At 41.2% G+C, this 17,890-nt stretch overlaps 1 protein-coding gene across 3 annotated transcripts in view; it reads left to right on the forward strand.

Annotated features, from left to right (window-relative positions):
• Nr3c2 (nuclear receptor subfamily 3 group C member 2) overlaps positions 1 to 17,890 on the forward strand; it is a 325,266-nt gene that overhangs the window by 250,563 nt on the left and 56,813 nt on the right. For all 3 annotated transcript variants that reach the window (XM_076864297.2, XM_076864296.2, XM_076864298.2), the window contains exons 5-6: positions 11,382 to 11,729; positions 12,977 to 13,121. In XM_076864297.2, coding sequence (XP_076720412.2) covers positions 11,382 to 11,729; positions 12,977 to 13,121 — 493 coding nt within the window. The remainder of the gene's footprint in view (positions 1 to 11,381; positions 11,730 to 12,976; positions 13,122 to 17,890) is intronic.

Raw genomic sequence — 17,890 nt, forward strand, 5'->3', positions numbered from 1 at the left:
TGTAATTCTGTTCAGGTGCCCACAAATTGGGTCCTGGAACCTCAAATCATCGATGGACTTTCAGGGTAGGAAATGATTATAGCGTGTCTTTGCATTTCTCCAGCCCTTCCACAAGTATAGAAAGGGTCAAGGGCAGGGACACCCCATGCGTCCACCCGCAGAGAGGCTGCTGTGTCTCCCTGGTGCTTACCGGGCCCTCTGATTAGGAAGACGGCTGCCTTTTCTGTATTCCGTCTCTGGAGTGTGTTTCCATGAAGCTAAAGAGTAAAAGCCTCTCTTTTGAGGAGCTTTTTTCCTTTTGTTCTTTGTTTGGCTTCTCCCTTTTTCCATCTCCTTCAGACTCTCCCAGAGTCGGAAGTGACAAAACTGTCTGCTTGGGTGCTGCCCAGCAAGAGAAGCCAGCAGCAGGCCCCTTGGGCATGGGTTGCCAGCCCTCTCTGCTTCTGTACACAGCACATTTCTTCTTGGGCAACAGTTAGTTGGCCCCTTTTTGTTATCAGACCAAGGCTGGGTTGCACCTTGACTAGAGTTATTTTGGGGGTAGACCATACCCTGGAGTTTGGAGTGAAACCCAACAGCCTCCCTTTCTGTCTCTGAAAAGCCTCCACAGAGAATTGTGGCTGTAGTCATCACATTGAGAAAGTTAACTGGTTCTAGAGGAGAAGCAGAATCTCCATTCAATTCATTTGCTCTGTCCTTTGCTCTGTTCAGTAAGCACTTATTTAATGCACACTGTGGGCCATGCAGTCAAATACTTAGGCAAGTTCTAAGCATAATAATCCAGAAATCAAATAAATGAATCTAGAGTGTCATTGTGTTGGGCATGGTCCCATGACTTGTTTTTCATGGCCAAATCTGTGAAGGAAGACTATCTAAATCTAAAAGACTTTCTAACCTTAATTGTGGATCCAAATAATAATAATGATAATAATACGTTCTCTAAAGAGAAAGTTAGAGGTTTGTGTCATTCTTCTTCTTACGTAAGGGGATTAAAAATTATGCTGGGGATTAAAAATTGTGTTTTACATGATATGTGACTCAAAAGAGCATTATTCATTTGAAAACTGTGGCATAAAATTGACTTTAATCCAAATCTGCAGTGAAAAAACGACTTTCCAGAGCCACCTGTCATACCTGGAGGGGCTTGCTCTCACACCAACAAAGCCACCTGTGGAATCTGCCCACCCAAGATCCCACTCATTCTTCTGACCTCCATATAGGGGTGTTAAACTCATCAGGTGCCAGAAGTCTTGCTTCAGATACAGGGAAGCCATTTTTGGAACACGGGAAGAGTACTTGAAGGACGTGGCAAATAGTAGGAGAGGAGAAACAATAACTGTTTTTAACTTTTTTACTGTAAACATGTTGTTACTTTAAGAATTACCGGCAATGAGTTAAAAGTGAATTGCACCCCTCCAAAAAAACCACTTGCCCAAAAGGCCCACTTATCCTTCCTGAAGTACTTACATACACCTCCCAGAAGTCTTCCTCAGGGCAGTGCACCACCTCGGCTTTGATGGAGAAGGACTGGCTGGTTTCCAACTAAGTTTGCGGTTCATTCTCAATGTGAAAGAAAAAGTGCCCAATATAAGGAATCGCCAAAAATAGTATGCCCTTTACTGTTACATTCCCCTCAAAGTTTGTTTTCAATGAGTTCCCTTTTTGTTTATTAGGAACTGTTTTTCTCTAGTGAATTTTTCTTTCCTTCTTTTCTTTTTCTTTTTTCTTTTTTTTTTTTCTTTTTTTGGTGTTGCTAAATGATGTAAATGTGAAGAATACTTTGGAAACTCAAACGGAAAGCATATTCTTTTAAAGAAGCTTTTGTTCACCCTGCTGTGCTGAATTAGGTTTGGAGAGAGTCATCAAAGCTCTGGAATTTACACTGTGGCAGAATACCAAATGAGAAAATAGAAGTGAGCCTTGCAAACAGAGCTGGGCAAGGCAGGCCTGCATCCCCCCCTCCCCGGCACGGATGCCCAAAATCTGCCAGCACAAGACATCTTCAGAGCGCCTCAGGATGCTGCAGGACCAGCCCTGGGGGCAATGGAAACCTGAGGAACAACTGCAAGCCGGTCACTTATTCAAAAAAGGCCATTTGGGTTTGGCTCTGCTTGATCTGGGAGTTTCCAAACCAGTTCAGCCCGTATCCTGAAGAGAACCCGGCCTAGAAAAATAACTATTTTTTCAAGAACATGCATCATTGGCTACTATTAATTCTTAATTTAGACTCACTCTGATAATGTCAGTGGAATAAAATGTGGAATAATATTTATTTAAAGCGCATAAAAGCTGTAAACATTAACATTGGTTTTTCTCTTTCCGGGGTCTGTTTAATCTGTCCCCCAACTTGAGTGGCATCCTGTTAACTCATTAATTTGCACTTCGGCTCATCCTGTTTTATGTTGGTATTAGCCTATAACTGGAAGCCTTTAAAAATTCTGTTTGGCCATAAAATGTCATTAATATTAGTTCCTATTTCTGAGTTCTATTACTCTATCTTCTGTGTTGAACCACTTGTAAGACACATGACTTCTGTATCCATGCAGAGGACTGTTATTTTCTGTTTGATTATCTGACTTCGTGGCTCCTTTTCTTAGCAAACAACTTTGATGATTTTTTTGATTATTCAGTTATAGTCTCCACATTGGTTGTCTTGAGTAAAACTTGCCCAGTTTATTCTTCATATAAATAATAAAATAAAGATTATTTTGATCTATCTTAAATTTAGGTGATTTTTATGCTGTTAAGGAATAATCCTTGGAAAAATGATTAAAATTATAATGATAAAGCTTTGAGTAATCATTTTACAGAAAGAATATTGAACTAAGAGGAATATTTTTAATGAGGAGAAACATTTTTGAAGAAAACAAGTAGAAATATTTTTCAAGAAAATTAGTATTGGAGATGAAACTAGACTAGTGTCCTCAACTGTATATTTTTTCACCGCTCATAAATAGTTTTTATTTCTTACATATACAAATGATGCTGATCCTTTAAAAAAATTCAGAAATTGAATTCAGGCAACATCTTTTGTCGCCTCATAGCGTTCGGGGCAAGTCCAAGTTGCAAGGGGCCTGGTACCAAAGGGACCAAGATGTGGAATCCATTGAAGTAAAGTAGCAACAGCTGCTGAGAGGGAAAGCAGGATCATCCAAACAGGCTGGAAAAGCCACATCCAAGGAAGTCTGTGTGTTATATTTTGAATATTCTTTGAGCACCTATTTAAGGCATCTTCTGTTGAATTTTTTGTAAAGAAAAATACCATTGTCTACCCTAATATCCCCCTCAGACATCTGTTTAGTAAACTCTTTTCTTTTTCTTTTTTTGTAGTGCTATGGATTTAACCCAGGTCTCACGCATACCAAGCCTACATTCCACCACCGAGCTATGCACCCTCAGCCCTCAACTCTTATATTTCTGTATGATATTTGCTTAAGGTGAATCCCTCTCCAGCTGACTTCTAGTTTGAGGAGGTCTGCACCCAGCCCATTCTCTGGGTTTTCTACTCAGGATGGGTTCTTGCATCCGACTTGTCCTGCTCAGCCTGAGCCCTAGTGAGGATCATGCTAGAACTTGGGAGGGTGCAGTCAGTTAATTAAGCAGGGTGCCACGGTCTATTTCCAGGTCACTGCCTTCTGCCTCGTACCTGTACCTCATTCACCTCCGTGACCTTGTTAAAACAGTAATGTTTCTTCATAAACCATTTCTAATGAGGCTGTCTTCCTTGCATACCCAATGAGATCATGCTTCATGTAGTAAATCCTCTGCTCAGACACATGCCAACAGGGCAGCCCTTGCAGCTGTGAAATAATTCACTTTTTAACTGAGGGAGGGGCTCTTGGCTGGGTGGCCATGTCTATCACAGAGCCAGTTTTTTTTTAAATTTTAAGTATGTTATAAAACTTAGAGGCTTAGCATACACATATTTATCAATCCAACAGTTATTCCTAGAGAGTAATTTACAAAGAAGATAATATCTATTTTCTAAAGAATGCCAATTGATTTAAAAGATATTTATATCCAAAAAATCTCAATTATCAGTTGCAATGGAACTTGTAAACTTTGTTTTCAAGAAGAGATTAAGTTCTTCCTCCAGTTTATTCTAGATCTCATAAAACAGGTTGGTTTGACTATTAACTTTTAGATTCTTCCTCCGGTTAGAATTAAGAGCAATTGTCCTAACCAAGAGCAAAAGCAAAAAGCCTAGGTTGTCCCCAGAGCAGTAACACCCATGTCTGCAGAGGTTGACTGCACTGTCCAGGGAATTAGACAAGAAAGCCGCCATACTGGTTCAGGGTGGTATATGCCACTTCTTTGAAAGACAAGCTTCTGTCAACAGAGGTGACCTAGAGTTAATCTTGCGGATAACTGAGAAAAGTTATTGTGCCTCTAGATCCCCTTCTGGCCCCCTTTAAACTCCTGCTTAGAGGTGTGCTACTGGTGTGAAGGGGCTTCTCACCCTAACTACCATAGCCACGCACTGTGCTTATCACTCTGCAGGTCACTACCTCATATGGTGCATATGAAGATTGAATGGGATGTATTTTAAAAGATGCTTACTTAGTGTCTGGCATGTGGATCCTCAATTAATGATAGCTCTTTACTCTTTCCCCCACTAGGCAAATTGTACAGTCTTAGAATTTGAAGAAACCCTAAAGTGTACTTTAGATATGGGACTGAGCAAACACTCCTGTGCATTAATTACAGTGGTGAAACCTCTTCTAAAAGGGGTGGTGTGAAAGAGGGAGCATAGAGAACTTTAGGTGGGTTTTGTTTGTTTGTTTGTTTGTTTGTTTCCACAATGCTGGATATTCCTTCAAGAGTGTATTCTGAGATCACAGTATTTGCTCTCTGTGCATCTCTTGGAGAAATATTTCTAACTTGTCTCTTACCTGACTAATAAGTGAAAAGGATTTATTCCTGTTTTTCAGACACATAGGAATCAGACTTTCCTTTCAGATGAATGTAGGGCTGGATTGTACCTTGGTGGGTCTTACTTGCTTCCATGGTGGGGCCCCGGGTCTCCAGAGTTCATTTACCTTCCCACCTGAGGGCAGAACTGTACTTGGGAACAGGTGCCTGTCTGCCTAAGACTCGGCGTTTACAGAGTGTTGCGTGTTCTTGCAAGTAATACGTTCCAGGCTCTCTCCATAACACATTCCAGAATGCTTGAAGGGAATTTCGCTGAGGTCTGATCTAAACCCTTTCTTCTGCCTTTTAAACCCTCTGTGTCTTATCTTGGCCTCAGTGGACACAGAAAATGCATTGTAGCCACTCAAAATGATTCAGCAGATGTCACTTCAAGTTTTCAAAACTGCTATTGGGTTTCTCATGTCCTTCAACCTCTGCTGTGGAGTCTGTCAGCTCCAGATTTTTTTCCTCCTGGTTGCTTTCCAGTTTTATCCAGGAACTTGCAAGGGGGAGCATTTATTGCTTTGTTGCTCCCCCTGATACCTCAGAACAGCAAGGGCCGGGACCAAGTAGGAATCACCACTCAGAATAATTGATTGTCCACCAGACCCTGGCGCCCTATGTCCTTCCTAAGAGGTGCCACAGAGAGCTTTAGGGCTACAGAGTGGGCTCAGCCCTGCCAGTTATCCCAGTGGTGCTCGGCTTGTCCTAATCCAAAACCAGCCACTGTTTCAGCCGAGGAAAGTTCTGGAAGCATTCTCTGATGCCCTGAGCTGATCTCTAGGAGACTTCTTCCCTGACTGTTTCCTCTTCCTGTGAGGCTCTTGTTTGACTTCACCCAGTCCCCAGCCTGGCCATGCCTTGAAGACAAGCTGTCTCATCTTTAAAACCCTGGGCCAAGGACCACATCTGTCCTCCTGTGTACACCTTCCCCTGAATCTGACTCCTTTAAAAGAGAAAAAAAAAAAAGGAATGAAGGGGGGAAAAATACGATTGCAGAAATACAAATGCCATACAAATAATCCTGTTCATCATCTGTTTTACCTGAGGTACCCACTGGAAAGCCCTGGCTTTGCCCCTTTCTGTCCCCCTGTGTCCAGTAGGGAAGGTGGATTTCTGTCACAGGGAAGGGGTCCTCCAGAACCTTTTTATCAGAGAACCCTGTTCCCACTCCCGTGTATTCCCAAAGCCTCTGCTCAGTTCTGGTTTCTGGCTGAGGGCGGCCCTTTTGGGTGGGTCAGTGGCTCTTGACTGTGGGTGGATCCCCATACAGGAAGGGGGCCTGGTTCACTTCCAACTTATGCCCAGAGCAAATCTGGGCATGGTGAGCATTACCACAGAGAGGGTAGGAAAGTGTGAGCCCCAAGAAGAGATGAGATCATTTCTCCCTGCCATTTCTCTCCAAATATATTGTCAGGATCCTCACCTAAAAATTATCATCATCAGCTTTATAAATTTAATTACTGTATTGATTCAGCTTCTCTGAGATTTTAATCTTGTCAGGGCTCAGATTTTTGTTAGTTAACATTGCATTAAACTCCCTACACTATGGATATTAGGTTTTTTGCTAAGTAATTGGTAAACATATTCTACAACAGCAACAAAATTGTATTTATTATGGATATAGATAAAGATGCATATGGATAGATTTACACATTAAAATTTAATAATATGGAGGAGATCCATTCATTTGGAAAGTCTTTTAAAGTGGCCCAAGGTTGGGTTTGTGTTTATCTTTGTAGGCTTTCAAAGCTAACAAAATTAACAATGTATGTTAATTTGTTAAGCTGAAAATACTTGGAAATACTTTTGGAAACACTCCATTTTCAACTTTATTAACCACTCTAGGAGTATTTATCAACAATTGAAATGCCACTTTGCTCTACTCAATTGAGTAGCTATTTATTTATTCATGAGTGCATCTTGCCCCTGGACCCTCACCACATTCTATTAGAGCGACTGCTTTGAGGACCATTTAGATGCTCCTTTTCTTATTAGTACAAATTAGGATGGTTTTTCTGTGCGATCAATTAAACCTGTAGAAAAATGACATGGAAATCTTTAGTTGCCCCCTGTGTCTCCTCTGGCAGCAGGAAGACAAAGTGAATTCATGCAGAAACATGGTCAGGGTCATTTCGATGAAATCTAGGCCCCAGGTATGAGGTGGCAAGAAAAGTCACCTGCTAGAGTGCATGGAGGAGGTGCTGTCAGTGTCCTGTGGGCTGTAATTACATGTGGCCCGCGAACAGAAAAATACATGTTGTAACATAATTTTCTGATGTTTATTGCCAGGGCCTTAAATTTCAAGAGATGGAAGAAAGCATTTGTAAAATGTCAGAATTCTCACTTTATTTTTTCCTAGTGAAATGGTGTGATTGGGAAAAAAAAAAAAAAAAAAGCTTTATTCTTCTAGATATCCACCTTGTATTCTACTACTGGAGGTATTGGGGGTGGTTATCCTTCTGACCATTTCTTAGACAAATGAGTCTGTAAGTGACGGAAGCATTAGAAAAACTCTGTGGATCTCATCATCTTCTTGGGGCTGCTGTGGGCAGCCATCTTTCTGTCCCATGGGTGCTTGGACTTGAGGGTCACCTCAGCCTCTGGAGGTAGTGCTAACCGAGCAAGAAATCTTGCCAAGCATGTTTCCAGGCCTTAGTGAATCTTGAGATGCCACTGGAAATTTTTCTCAAATTATTCTACAGCCCCACCGAGAGGCACCCTGCTTGCCGTTGAACGTGTTAGTAGATATAGGAAGCCGGGCCTCACCACTGCCAGTTCCTGGGGCAGGAAATCCATGAAGAATCCATAGAGATCTGTCTCTTGGCAGTGCCAGGGAAACCTGGCTGCCAAGACACTACCATTAGTCACTAATGACTTGGCACCTGAGGGCAGTCACTAAGCACACACTAGTTATGGTGACATCCAGGTGGGACAGTGAGTTGAAGTGAAATTGGGAGACACTTATAGTCACATTTGTGTACCCTATGCACAAATACACACACACACACACACACACACACACACACACACACACACACATATATGCAGGGCTGCTGGTGCTGGCAATTGAGAAAGAGCATCACTCTGGCCTCCTAGGATCATGAGGTCCCCAAGCCCAATGGCCATTAATTCTGCCTTAATGTAGTAAGGTGCTAAACAGTGATAAGACCTAAAATTATGTTCACTGATGCTTTGGATAATAGAAACAATGTTCATTAAGTATCTTCAGCTGAAAATGTAATTAGCAAACATCTTAATTATATACTTGGATTTGAAGCTTGTGCTAATCTTAAAAGTATAAAAATAATACAAATTAGAGGAAAGGATTAGAAGAAAAACTACAGAGTATAGAAGTTACAAGTGTCTGCTCTGAGCCAAGACTGGATCCAAATCCTTGCGCTGGTATTAACCAGCTCTGCAGCCATAGAAGATTACCTCCTCTCTCTGTTTCACTTGAAAAAAAAAAAATGGAAATAAATAACAGTGCCTGGTCTTAGGGCCATGGTAAGTATCAGAATGCTCAAAAGATATAAGCAGCACATGAAACTGTGCTCAGAACCTAAGTGTTCACTACACTTTAGCTTGTATTTTAGAGATGACATTTAATTTAAGAGTATAACTCCACAAATGGATCATTAGTAGAAACTTTGAAAAGGAGTAACAACTCGGAGGTTTTATCTTACAATCTCAGAAGTTGGCCTGCATGTCCCACAGGGAAGTAAATTAATTCTTCATATATGTAATAGTTTGTTAAATTGATTAACATTTGGAGATGAAACAAATGTATTCAATAACCATTTGTTTAGTACCCATAAGCATCACGGGGAGTGATATGATGTTATTAGGAGTATGTAGACCTAATTTCCAACTTTCAAAAGTTTAAATATAATGAGACTGCATGTATTAGAAAAACAGTACAAAATTTTCACACATTTCTAAAAAGGTTACTTTGACTAATATAATTAATTATATAAACTGTACTCCCTGGGCTTTTAGAAAAGTCACTGGGTAAATATGCCTGGCTATAGAAGCTGCACGCTAGGGCTGGGGATGTGGCTCAAGCGGTAACACGCTTGCCTGGCATGCCCGGGGTGCTGGGTTCAATCCTCAGCACCACATAAAAATAAAATAAAGATGTGTGTCCACCGAAAACTGAAAAATAAATATTAAAAAATTATCTCTCTCTCTTCTCTCTCTCTCTAAAAAAAAAAATAAAAATTTTAAAAAAGAAGCTGCACACTAAAGGCATCGATTACCTTGAACTGTTTAAATAAATATAGATTATTACTTGATTCCAGGTATCCCACAGATATTCACAAAATTAAAGCATAAAGTTGAGTAAAACCAAAATGCTCCATGTGATATTGACAAAATTGCTCAATAAGTTATGCCACAGATAGGTTATGCCTGTATAAGTGCTAGAGAAAATATTAAGTATTCTTCATGGAATTTCATAGCATTGACCTTAAGTCAGCCATGAGAATAAACACAGCATTATAGACCTAAGGCCTAAAACAAATAGGAATTTTATAATTAATTTGCAAGCAAATATCACTTTTAATAAATTTGAAAATATCACCCATGGCTGTTTCTAGTCAATCAAATTATGACTATCATCAAATCTTACCACGTCTTATATAAAGGATAAGAACATTTTGATGAACTAGAATATTTTTAATATTTACAAGATTGTGAGCAAGAATGAAAAGTGACAGTGAAATAGTATTTCTGTATCAGTGGTTATTTCTAACACATTGTTATTTGTCACAGCCAGCCATTTTCCAGACAAATGAACCAAGTCTTAGAGAAGTTCATGTGACCTAGGAACAGTATCTAATTGCCCCAATGACCAACCAATGCTGTTGAGAATTTTTTGGAACTCATAGAATCTCCAGTTGACTGGCATTTTGGACGATGTTGGTGCTTGATTCTTTTCTTCTCTATTTTTGGTTTTGGAGGCACTTTGCTGATTTTGTTGTTGTTTACGTTCAGCCTTTGATTCATCAGAGGCATCCTGGTTGCGCTTACTGTTTTGTTCAGGGCTGCTGGCCCGCACTTTCCCTGCAGCTTCCTATTAGCATATATGAATGGGATACATCTGTTTTTCATTGAAACAGTTCTAAAAACCAGATTTATCTGTCGAGTCTTTTATTGACAGATACAGTGGACAAACTAATGAGTGAAACTTTAAAATTGCTTTGTTAATTTTAAATGCCTTAGAATTCAGATATCTAATGACTGTGTAGCAAATATATCTGCTGTGGGGTGATGGCTTGTCTTCCATCTGCATTGCAGGTTTTTCTGTGATGAGTGTGATAAATATTAATGCCTGTAATTGTAAACACAAATGGTTACTTTTTAAGGTTTTATTGATTGATTGATTGCAGTACTGAAATCGAACTCAGGGCCTCACACATGCTAGGTATGTGCTCTACCACTGAGCTACATCCCCAAGCCATGAAGGGTTATTTAAAAAAAATAAAATCAAGTTAATTGATGTAGCCTAGCCCTGTTCTGTGTTTGCTTTGGATCCTATAAGTTTGTACTATCTGTTTGTATTAAGTAGAAGTGTCTGGTTCTTGAAGAATTTTTAAATAAATCAAAAAAATTACAAAGTAAGTTATTACCACAACCACAAACTCAACTCAGAACTTTTGAGCTCTTTTGAGCTTTCTTTTCTTTTTATGTATCCATTCACTCATCTTCCCAATGATTTATCCATCTACCACTCCAATTCTTTTTTTTTAATAATTGTATTTCATTTATTTATTTATTTATATGTGATGCTAAGCACAGTGCCTCACCCATGCTAGGCAAGCCTCAGCCCACCTCTCCAACTCTTTTAACATGTTAGCATATGAAGCAATTTATCCTTCCTCTGAACTCTGCTTCATATCCACAAGCTGTGTGATCATGGACCAGTTTCTTAATTTCTCTTTTGCTTACTAAAATGAGTATCGTAATAGTAATCATAAAAATTGTTAAATTGGATAATTTATAGGACATTTAGAACAGTGCCTGGTGTTGGTAAGCATTCATTAAATTTTAGCTGTATTTATTTTTCTCATGGGACCCATTTCTATCTGCATTGCAATATAATGTTGTGACACACACCTTGGCTCCTCCCTCACTGGGTTGAACACCTGTTGAGGACCAGGATGAGGTCTGATCATGCTGCAGTGATTAGCTGGGTTCCTATGCAGAGTATGCAGCATCTTGCTCTAGGAGGCAAGCTGGGCAGATCTCTAGACTGAATGAAAGAAGGCAGGCATTCATTATCCTAATGTCCAAAGTGATCATAGCTGGGCTTTGTACATTTTCTATTAGAAACATATTTAAAAGGCTGTGTTCCCATTAGTGTAGCAAGAACTCTTCAGAAGGAAAGACAGTATGCCAGTAAGCTTTGACTGACATCAAGTCAATGTTCATTGTAATTTGCCCGTATCGTTTATGATTTTCTTTTGCAGCCCGAAAGTCAAAGAAGTTGGGAAAGTTAAAAGGAATTCATGAGGATCAGCCTCCGCAGCAGCAGCAGCCACCACCCCCACCCCCCCAGAGCCCCGAGGAGGGGACAACCTACATCGCTCCTGCAAAAGAGCCCTCAGTCAACGCGGCACTGGTTCCCCAGCTCTCCACCATTTCCCGAGCGCTCACACCTTCCCCTGCCATGGTCCTGGAAAACATCGAGCCCGAAATTGTGTATGCGGGATACGACAGCTCAAAGCCAGACACAGCTGAGAACCTGCTCTCCACGCTCAACCGCCTGGCCGGCAAACAGATGATTCAAGTCGTGAAGTGGGCAAAGGTACTTCCAGGTAGGATTGCGTCTCCCCTGTGCAGTCCACATCCTGAGCCGATCTCCCTCGGCCTGGCCACTGGCTGACAGTACCCTTGGAGTTAGCATCCCTTACATCCTGATTCCAGGGTTTGGCATGGATAGCCAGTAGATGGAATGTGGAGGGAAAATCTAGTTAAGGAGCTCATTTCTTTTTTGAAAGAAGGATTCTGGATTCTTTTGTTAATAGAACAGCTACATATCTGATGTTGACGATTAAAATGGGAAATTTCATCCAAAAAAGTATTATTAAGGTGAAAATGCATTATTTTGGTGAAGTCACAATGAACCTCTATATTACCAGCTCATAACCAGGGCTCATCCAAGCATAGGCCAGGTAAACCAGGGCCTAGTAAGTCAATCGTAAGAGACCCTGAGCAGCCCTGTGGTCCAAAACTACCACCTTACTCCCAGAACCCTTAACATTGTGCTTGAAATTTCTACTTCTTGGTCATTTTCGTGTGCTGTAGAGTTTTATTAATAAGGCCCCTAGTAATGTCCTGAAGCATGACTTGGAATTGTCATTGCATTATCCTGGTTCATGAATCCAGAGTAGTTTCTTAGATTACCTGTGGTTGATTAGCAGCCAGAACACCTGACATTGGGGAAGGCCCTGATGACCGGTACTTTCAAGTGGAGCTTGCCTGGGTGAAACTCTACAATGAATGACAAGATGCAGGGCACAGAAAGGGCACCAGTGAACAAAAGAAGGCTCCTAAGGGACCGGGTGCTGAGGACAGCTGCTCCTCTGCTGAGCATTGTCTGCATCCGGTCTCACCCCAGACTATGGGAATCAAGGACTCCTGTGTGTGAAGTGCTACAGAGTTGTGAAAACTAAAATCCTTTGCCATTATTGCCGGTGTCAACAGTTATTAAATCACCCTTTAGTTTGATGTCATGAATTGTGGGTGGGATGAAGCAAGATTTACAGGTTATACAGTATCTTTTGGTCTAAGGAAGAGTTTCCACTGTCATCGACACTGAACCTCACCCAATTCTTCCGTTTTAGTTGGCCCCGGCAATTTGCCCTTATTGAGCATCTAGGGTAAATTTACAGCAGAGCATTGAACAGGGCCAGGCCTTTGGTGGGTGCTCCGTAAATGCCTGTTGAATTGATTCAAGTCTATTAGAGAAAAGGTAGCTGTTAGAGGCTGACTTAAGGAGCTTCTTCCTGGAATGTACTTAAATGCTAAGTGTATTTCTGTGATTAATTGTTCTGTTCTTCAGGATTTAAAAACTTGCCTCTTGAGGACCAAATTACCCTAATCCAGTATTCTTGGATGTGTCTATCATCATTTGCCTTGAGCTGGAGATCGTACAAACATACGAACAGCCAATTTCTCTATTTTGCGCCAGACCTAGTCTTTAATGAGTAAGTACCTATTAATTAGCCTTCATAAAACAAACTGCAGAGTTATTTGTTATGCTTTTTTTCCCCCATAATTTCTAAACAGATGTACATGTGTGAAAGAATCTCCTGAAATGGGCATTTTTAAGCATTAAAAATAGATGATTTTTAAGAACCTAAAAATCACTTTTTACAGCATTACAGAGTACATACTTCAGAGTACGTATAAATCAGTATATGCAAATCCCATATAATAGTATGTGGGAATTGTCCCAAAAGAAAAATGATCCAATTGGCTCTGAAAACTCCACTGGTACAAAGCCACAATTAATAGAAAACAGTCTCTTTTGGTATCTCCTCCAGTTGGGAAGACTGTCTAATTTCTAGGAAACGTGAACGTGTGGAGTGCCAGTTTCCTCGCGCATCATGTAATGGATCTTTTGTTAACCGTATACAGCTGCTCAATGTGTTTTCCTGACCATCGTAATTACCCTTCTTTTCGACCATAAAAGAAGCCAAACTGTTATTCTGCAGTGAAACATTTTTCATTTTATGATGTATTTTAAAAGATTGAAAGAATTTTAATAGACTTTGTTCTTTGGCTATGGATTCCTTCCTATTTTAAGTTTACATTTTCATAGTTTGCATTCCACATTAGCACATTTCATTTATGTTTATATTCAGCCACGCTTCTTTGTCACTGTTGGGTCAAGAAGTATTTAAAAGGGAATGTCGAAGTTGGGGTTGCAACCACAGCCGTATTCTAACAGATGGCTCTCTCTAGAGACAGGAAAACAGGGCTTTCAGGAAGGAAGGGAGCAGAGAAGAAAGATGTCGGTCATAGAAAGGGAACACTTAGTGCCAGTATACCTCAATAATGACCTAAGACCACCACTTCACCCCTATTTTATTTCAAAGAAAAATCAGGAATATCAGTTGGCTCTCGAATTGGCCCTTCCTGGCAGAGAGTCAGAAGATTCATAGTTCTGCTTAAATTTTCACCCAAAGCATGAAATAAAGCCAAACAAATGAGACACACACACACACACACACACACATTTAATATACTTGTTTTCCTCAGTAATCAGCTGATATTTTTAAATAGCCCCATTTTAAGGAGGTTTTATAAATCAAAGGAGAAAAACCTATTAAAGAAGTCTCTTGCTTTCAAAGGAAGTGCACATGAGGTGGTCTCTCTCCTATAGATATGTCAGTGCATCTGCATTTGATTTTGTTTTCACAGGAGATTAACATGATCCTTTTAATCTTCTTCAGGATATCCACCGATTTTTTTCCCCCCATAAAAATGTAACATAAAATTTGCCATTTGAAGTGTACAGGGCAGGGGCATGAGTCACAGTCTTCACTGAACAGCTGCCTCCACTATCCAGCTCAGGACCTTTCCCCCAGCCCAGACTGCAACTCTGAACCCAGTCCCTAGTAACTCTCCATTCCCCCTCCCCCAAACACCTAGCACCCTCTGGTCAGTGAATCTGCCTGTATTGCCAGTGTCTCATATGAGGAAACTCGGATGATGGTCGTCCTCTTCTGTCTGGGTTATGTCACTTGGCATGATGTTTTCAGTGTTGCAGCATGTTTCCAGATGTCTTTCCTTTTTGTGACTGAATGATATCCCATTCTGTGTTATTTAGAGTGGATCCCCTCAGGGTTCATGTTTTTTATTCATGTGATTTGCCCGTGGGCTACCTTTATTTGCAACTTCAAAGTCAATGTTCATGCTGGGAGTGGTGGTGCATGCCTAACATCCCAGTGGCTCTGGAGGCTGAGGCAGGAGGATCTCAAGTTCAAAGCCAGTCTCGCAACGGTAAGGTGCTAAGCAACTCAGTGAGACCCTGTCTCTCAATAAAAATAAAAATACAAAATGTTTTCAGTGGTTGAGTGCCCCTGAATTCAAGCCCCAGTAGCCCCACCAAAAAAAAACAAAAAAAAAAGTCAATACTCACACTGTGTTTTAGCCACCATTCACAGATACGTGCAGAGGAGCTAAGAGTTTGAGTCACCAGGAGTCACCTTCCAGCAGAGCTCAGACAAGGCAGGCTCTGCATTCTTATTTGAGCTCTCACTGTATACACCTCCTCCCCCTCCCACTTCCCCGTCTCCTTTGCCTTCTATTTAGTGCCATGACTTTGGACTTTTGTACTTTTTCTTGGTGACTTCCCAGTTTTCTTTTCTTTTCAATGTGGGGTGGTGTACCACAGAGCTTCATCCCCTTTCTTTTTCTTATTTTAAGACAGCATCTCACTAGGTTGCAAAGGTTGACCTTGAATTTACCATCCTCCTGCCTCAGCCTCCCTAGGAGTTGGGATGAGAGGTGTAAGACAACATGTCTGGCTGATTTCCCTGTTTAAAATGACAATGAGCACGGTGCTGAAATGCTGTTCTGGAGCTCAAGAGGGCTGTAAATCGTGCCTTACGGAGGAATTATGTGTGTTAGAAGAGTGAGTTGTGCCGCTGCTGGCCGGGAGTTCAGTGTTAAGGAGTCGACAGCACATATTAAGATGTCTTTGAACAGACACAGACATCCGACAAGGTTATGAACTGATCAGCCGACAAACATGTGGTCAGAGGCTCAGTGGACCCTAATCCCTTATCCTCCCTGGGAGGAGTGATTCATTCTTCACTGATTCAGCCTTTGCTTTGACTTTATAGAACATACTAGCAAAAATGGAGGCAACTGACCAGATTTTGTTTCTCCATTCATCTGCTGGTAGACGCAAAGGTCGTATTTACCTTTGGGTATTGTGGATGCTGCAAACGTGGGTGGACAAATAGCCCTCCGAATATCCATTCCTCCTTTGGGTTCTTTTGGATACACACCTAGGACTAGAATCGCTGCACCATGGTCATTCTGTGCCTAACTGAGGATCCGCCACACTGTTTTCCATGGCATTTTACATTCCAGTAGCAAAAGAACAGAGTTCCAATTTCTCCACGTCCTCCCAGCCCTTCTTTTTAATAATCATTACGTAGGTATGAAGCAGTCTCTCGTTTGGATCTTGATGTGCATTTCTCTGATGACCAGTGAGGCTGGGCGTCTTTCTGTATTCTCTGTGAGAGGCGTCCCGTCAAGGCCCTTGCCCATTTTCAGTGGTGTCGGTTGTCTTTCTGTTGTTGGTTGGCAGGAGTTCTTTATATATTCTAGAATTAAATCCTTACCAGATGTAGGATTTATGAGTAGCTTCTCTCCTCTGTGACTTGTCTTTTCACTCTCTTGAAAGTGTCTTTTGGTGCGCAAAAGTTCTTAATTTCAACGAAGTCCAACTTTTTGATTTTTCCTTTCGTTTGTCCTATCTTTTGGTGTCATCTGCCAGTTTTTAATTGTGTACACATGGCTGAGTGGAGGAGGTCCAAAGTACATAATTGTAAGAATTATTATTATTATTATTTTAACAAATGAAGCTTAAGGAAAACGCTTTCAAGTTGAAGGTTTCACAGACTCTTTCTTGGTTGCTTTTAAATTCCTAGCACCTCATATTGTGCCCAAGGCGTGGTCGGTCCTCCATAAATGTTTCTATTGAATAAGGAAATTATTGAACCCATGAACCAAGTCAAAATGAAAAGGGGCTTTCTTGTTTGCATTTCCAATTGTGAGGATGAAGTTCATGATGAAGAAAGGTGGTGTGGGATGTAATGTTTTCATGAGCCGCCTCATTGCTATCTTTAAAACAGAGGCACAGAACTTCCTTGTGGATGATCTGCGTTGGCCTCAGCTTAGAAAAGAATCTGAAAATTCCAGATGATCTTATCCTTCAGCTGTGTATTAGCAATACTGGAGCCGGAGGAAAGGCAGGAAATAGGGAATAATAAAGGAAACATTTCTTCCAACTTTTTAAATTAAACAGTGGGTGAAAATATGAGTTAATACTTGAACATAGAACTTTTCTTATTATGAACTCAAAACTTTTCAAATATGTATTAAATGATTAATCATTCAATTTTACCTTGAAACAACTTATCATATATTGCTACAGATGACTGCAATTATTCAAATTTTCTATCAACTCAGTACAAATATTAAAACTCCCACTTAAGCCTGTAATGAAAGTTTTTCAAAAAAAAAAAAAAAAAATTTTTTTTTCCTGGAGCCAAGGAAGTTTCACTATTAGACTCTTTTAAGCCTTGGCCAACTTTTTTAAAAATTAAAAGTCTATTAAAGGCATGGGTATGCCATCTCAAGTAGTGGCTCCACTAAAAATGTATTTGGGGTGATCTTCACTTTCTTCAGAGTCTGAACCTTGTGTCCCAAGATTGTTGGTAGGAGCCCGAGGCCAGTGACGTCCTGGTACCCCTTCCCCAGCCTCTTGTGTGAGTTCTGGTCATCTCCAGGGGGAAGGGGTTCCACTCGGCTGATTAGGGAGAGAGGTGGAGTCGGCCCAGCAGTCCTGGTCTTTAGCCCTGTTGGTGTTCCAGCAGCACCATTAGAACCCTAGGCAGCCCAGCCGTCCATTCTTTCATGACCTCCCGGTGGCTGGACCAGAGTGCTGGTATGATCCATGTCCTCCAGGCTCTCCTGGGCCTCTCTGCCCACAGCACAGTGCCCCTGAGGTCCCTCACACCCAGTGTTCTGAAGTTCCAGCCATCTGCTCCATCATGACCCCCACTTCCACCCCGTTGTTCAGGCTGGGGTCACGTGTCTTCCCAGAACGCAGGGTAGCCTGAGTTATAAAGTAGCAAGCCCACCTCCCGTCCTTTGATGAGGTGGCTGATGCCCGCCCCCCCCCCCCAGAGGCTGGATGTGCTTCTGTGGTTGGACCTTGGCTCTGGCAGGGCCA

Source organism: Callospermophilus lateralis, chromosome 8, assembly GCF_048772815.1.
Source record: "Callospermophilus lateralis isolate mCalLat2 chromosome 8, mCalLat2.hap1, whole genome shotgun sequence".
NCBI lineage: Eukaryota > Metazoa > Chordata > Mammalia > Rodentia > Sciuridae > Callospermophilus > Callospermophilus lateralis.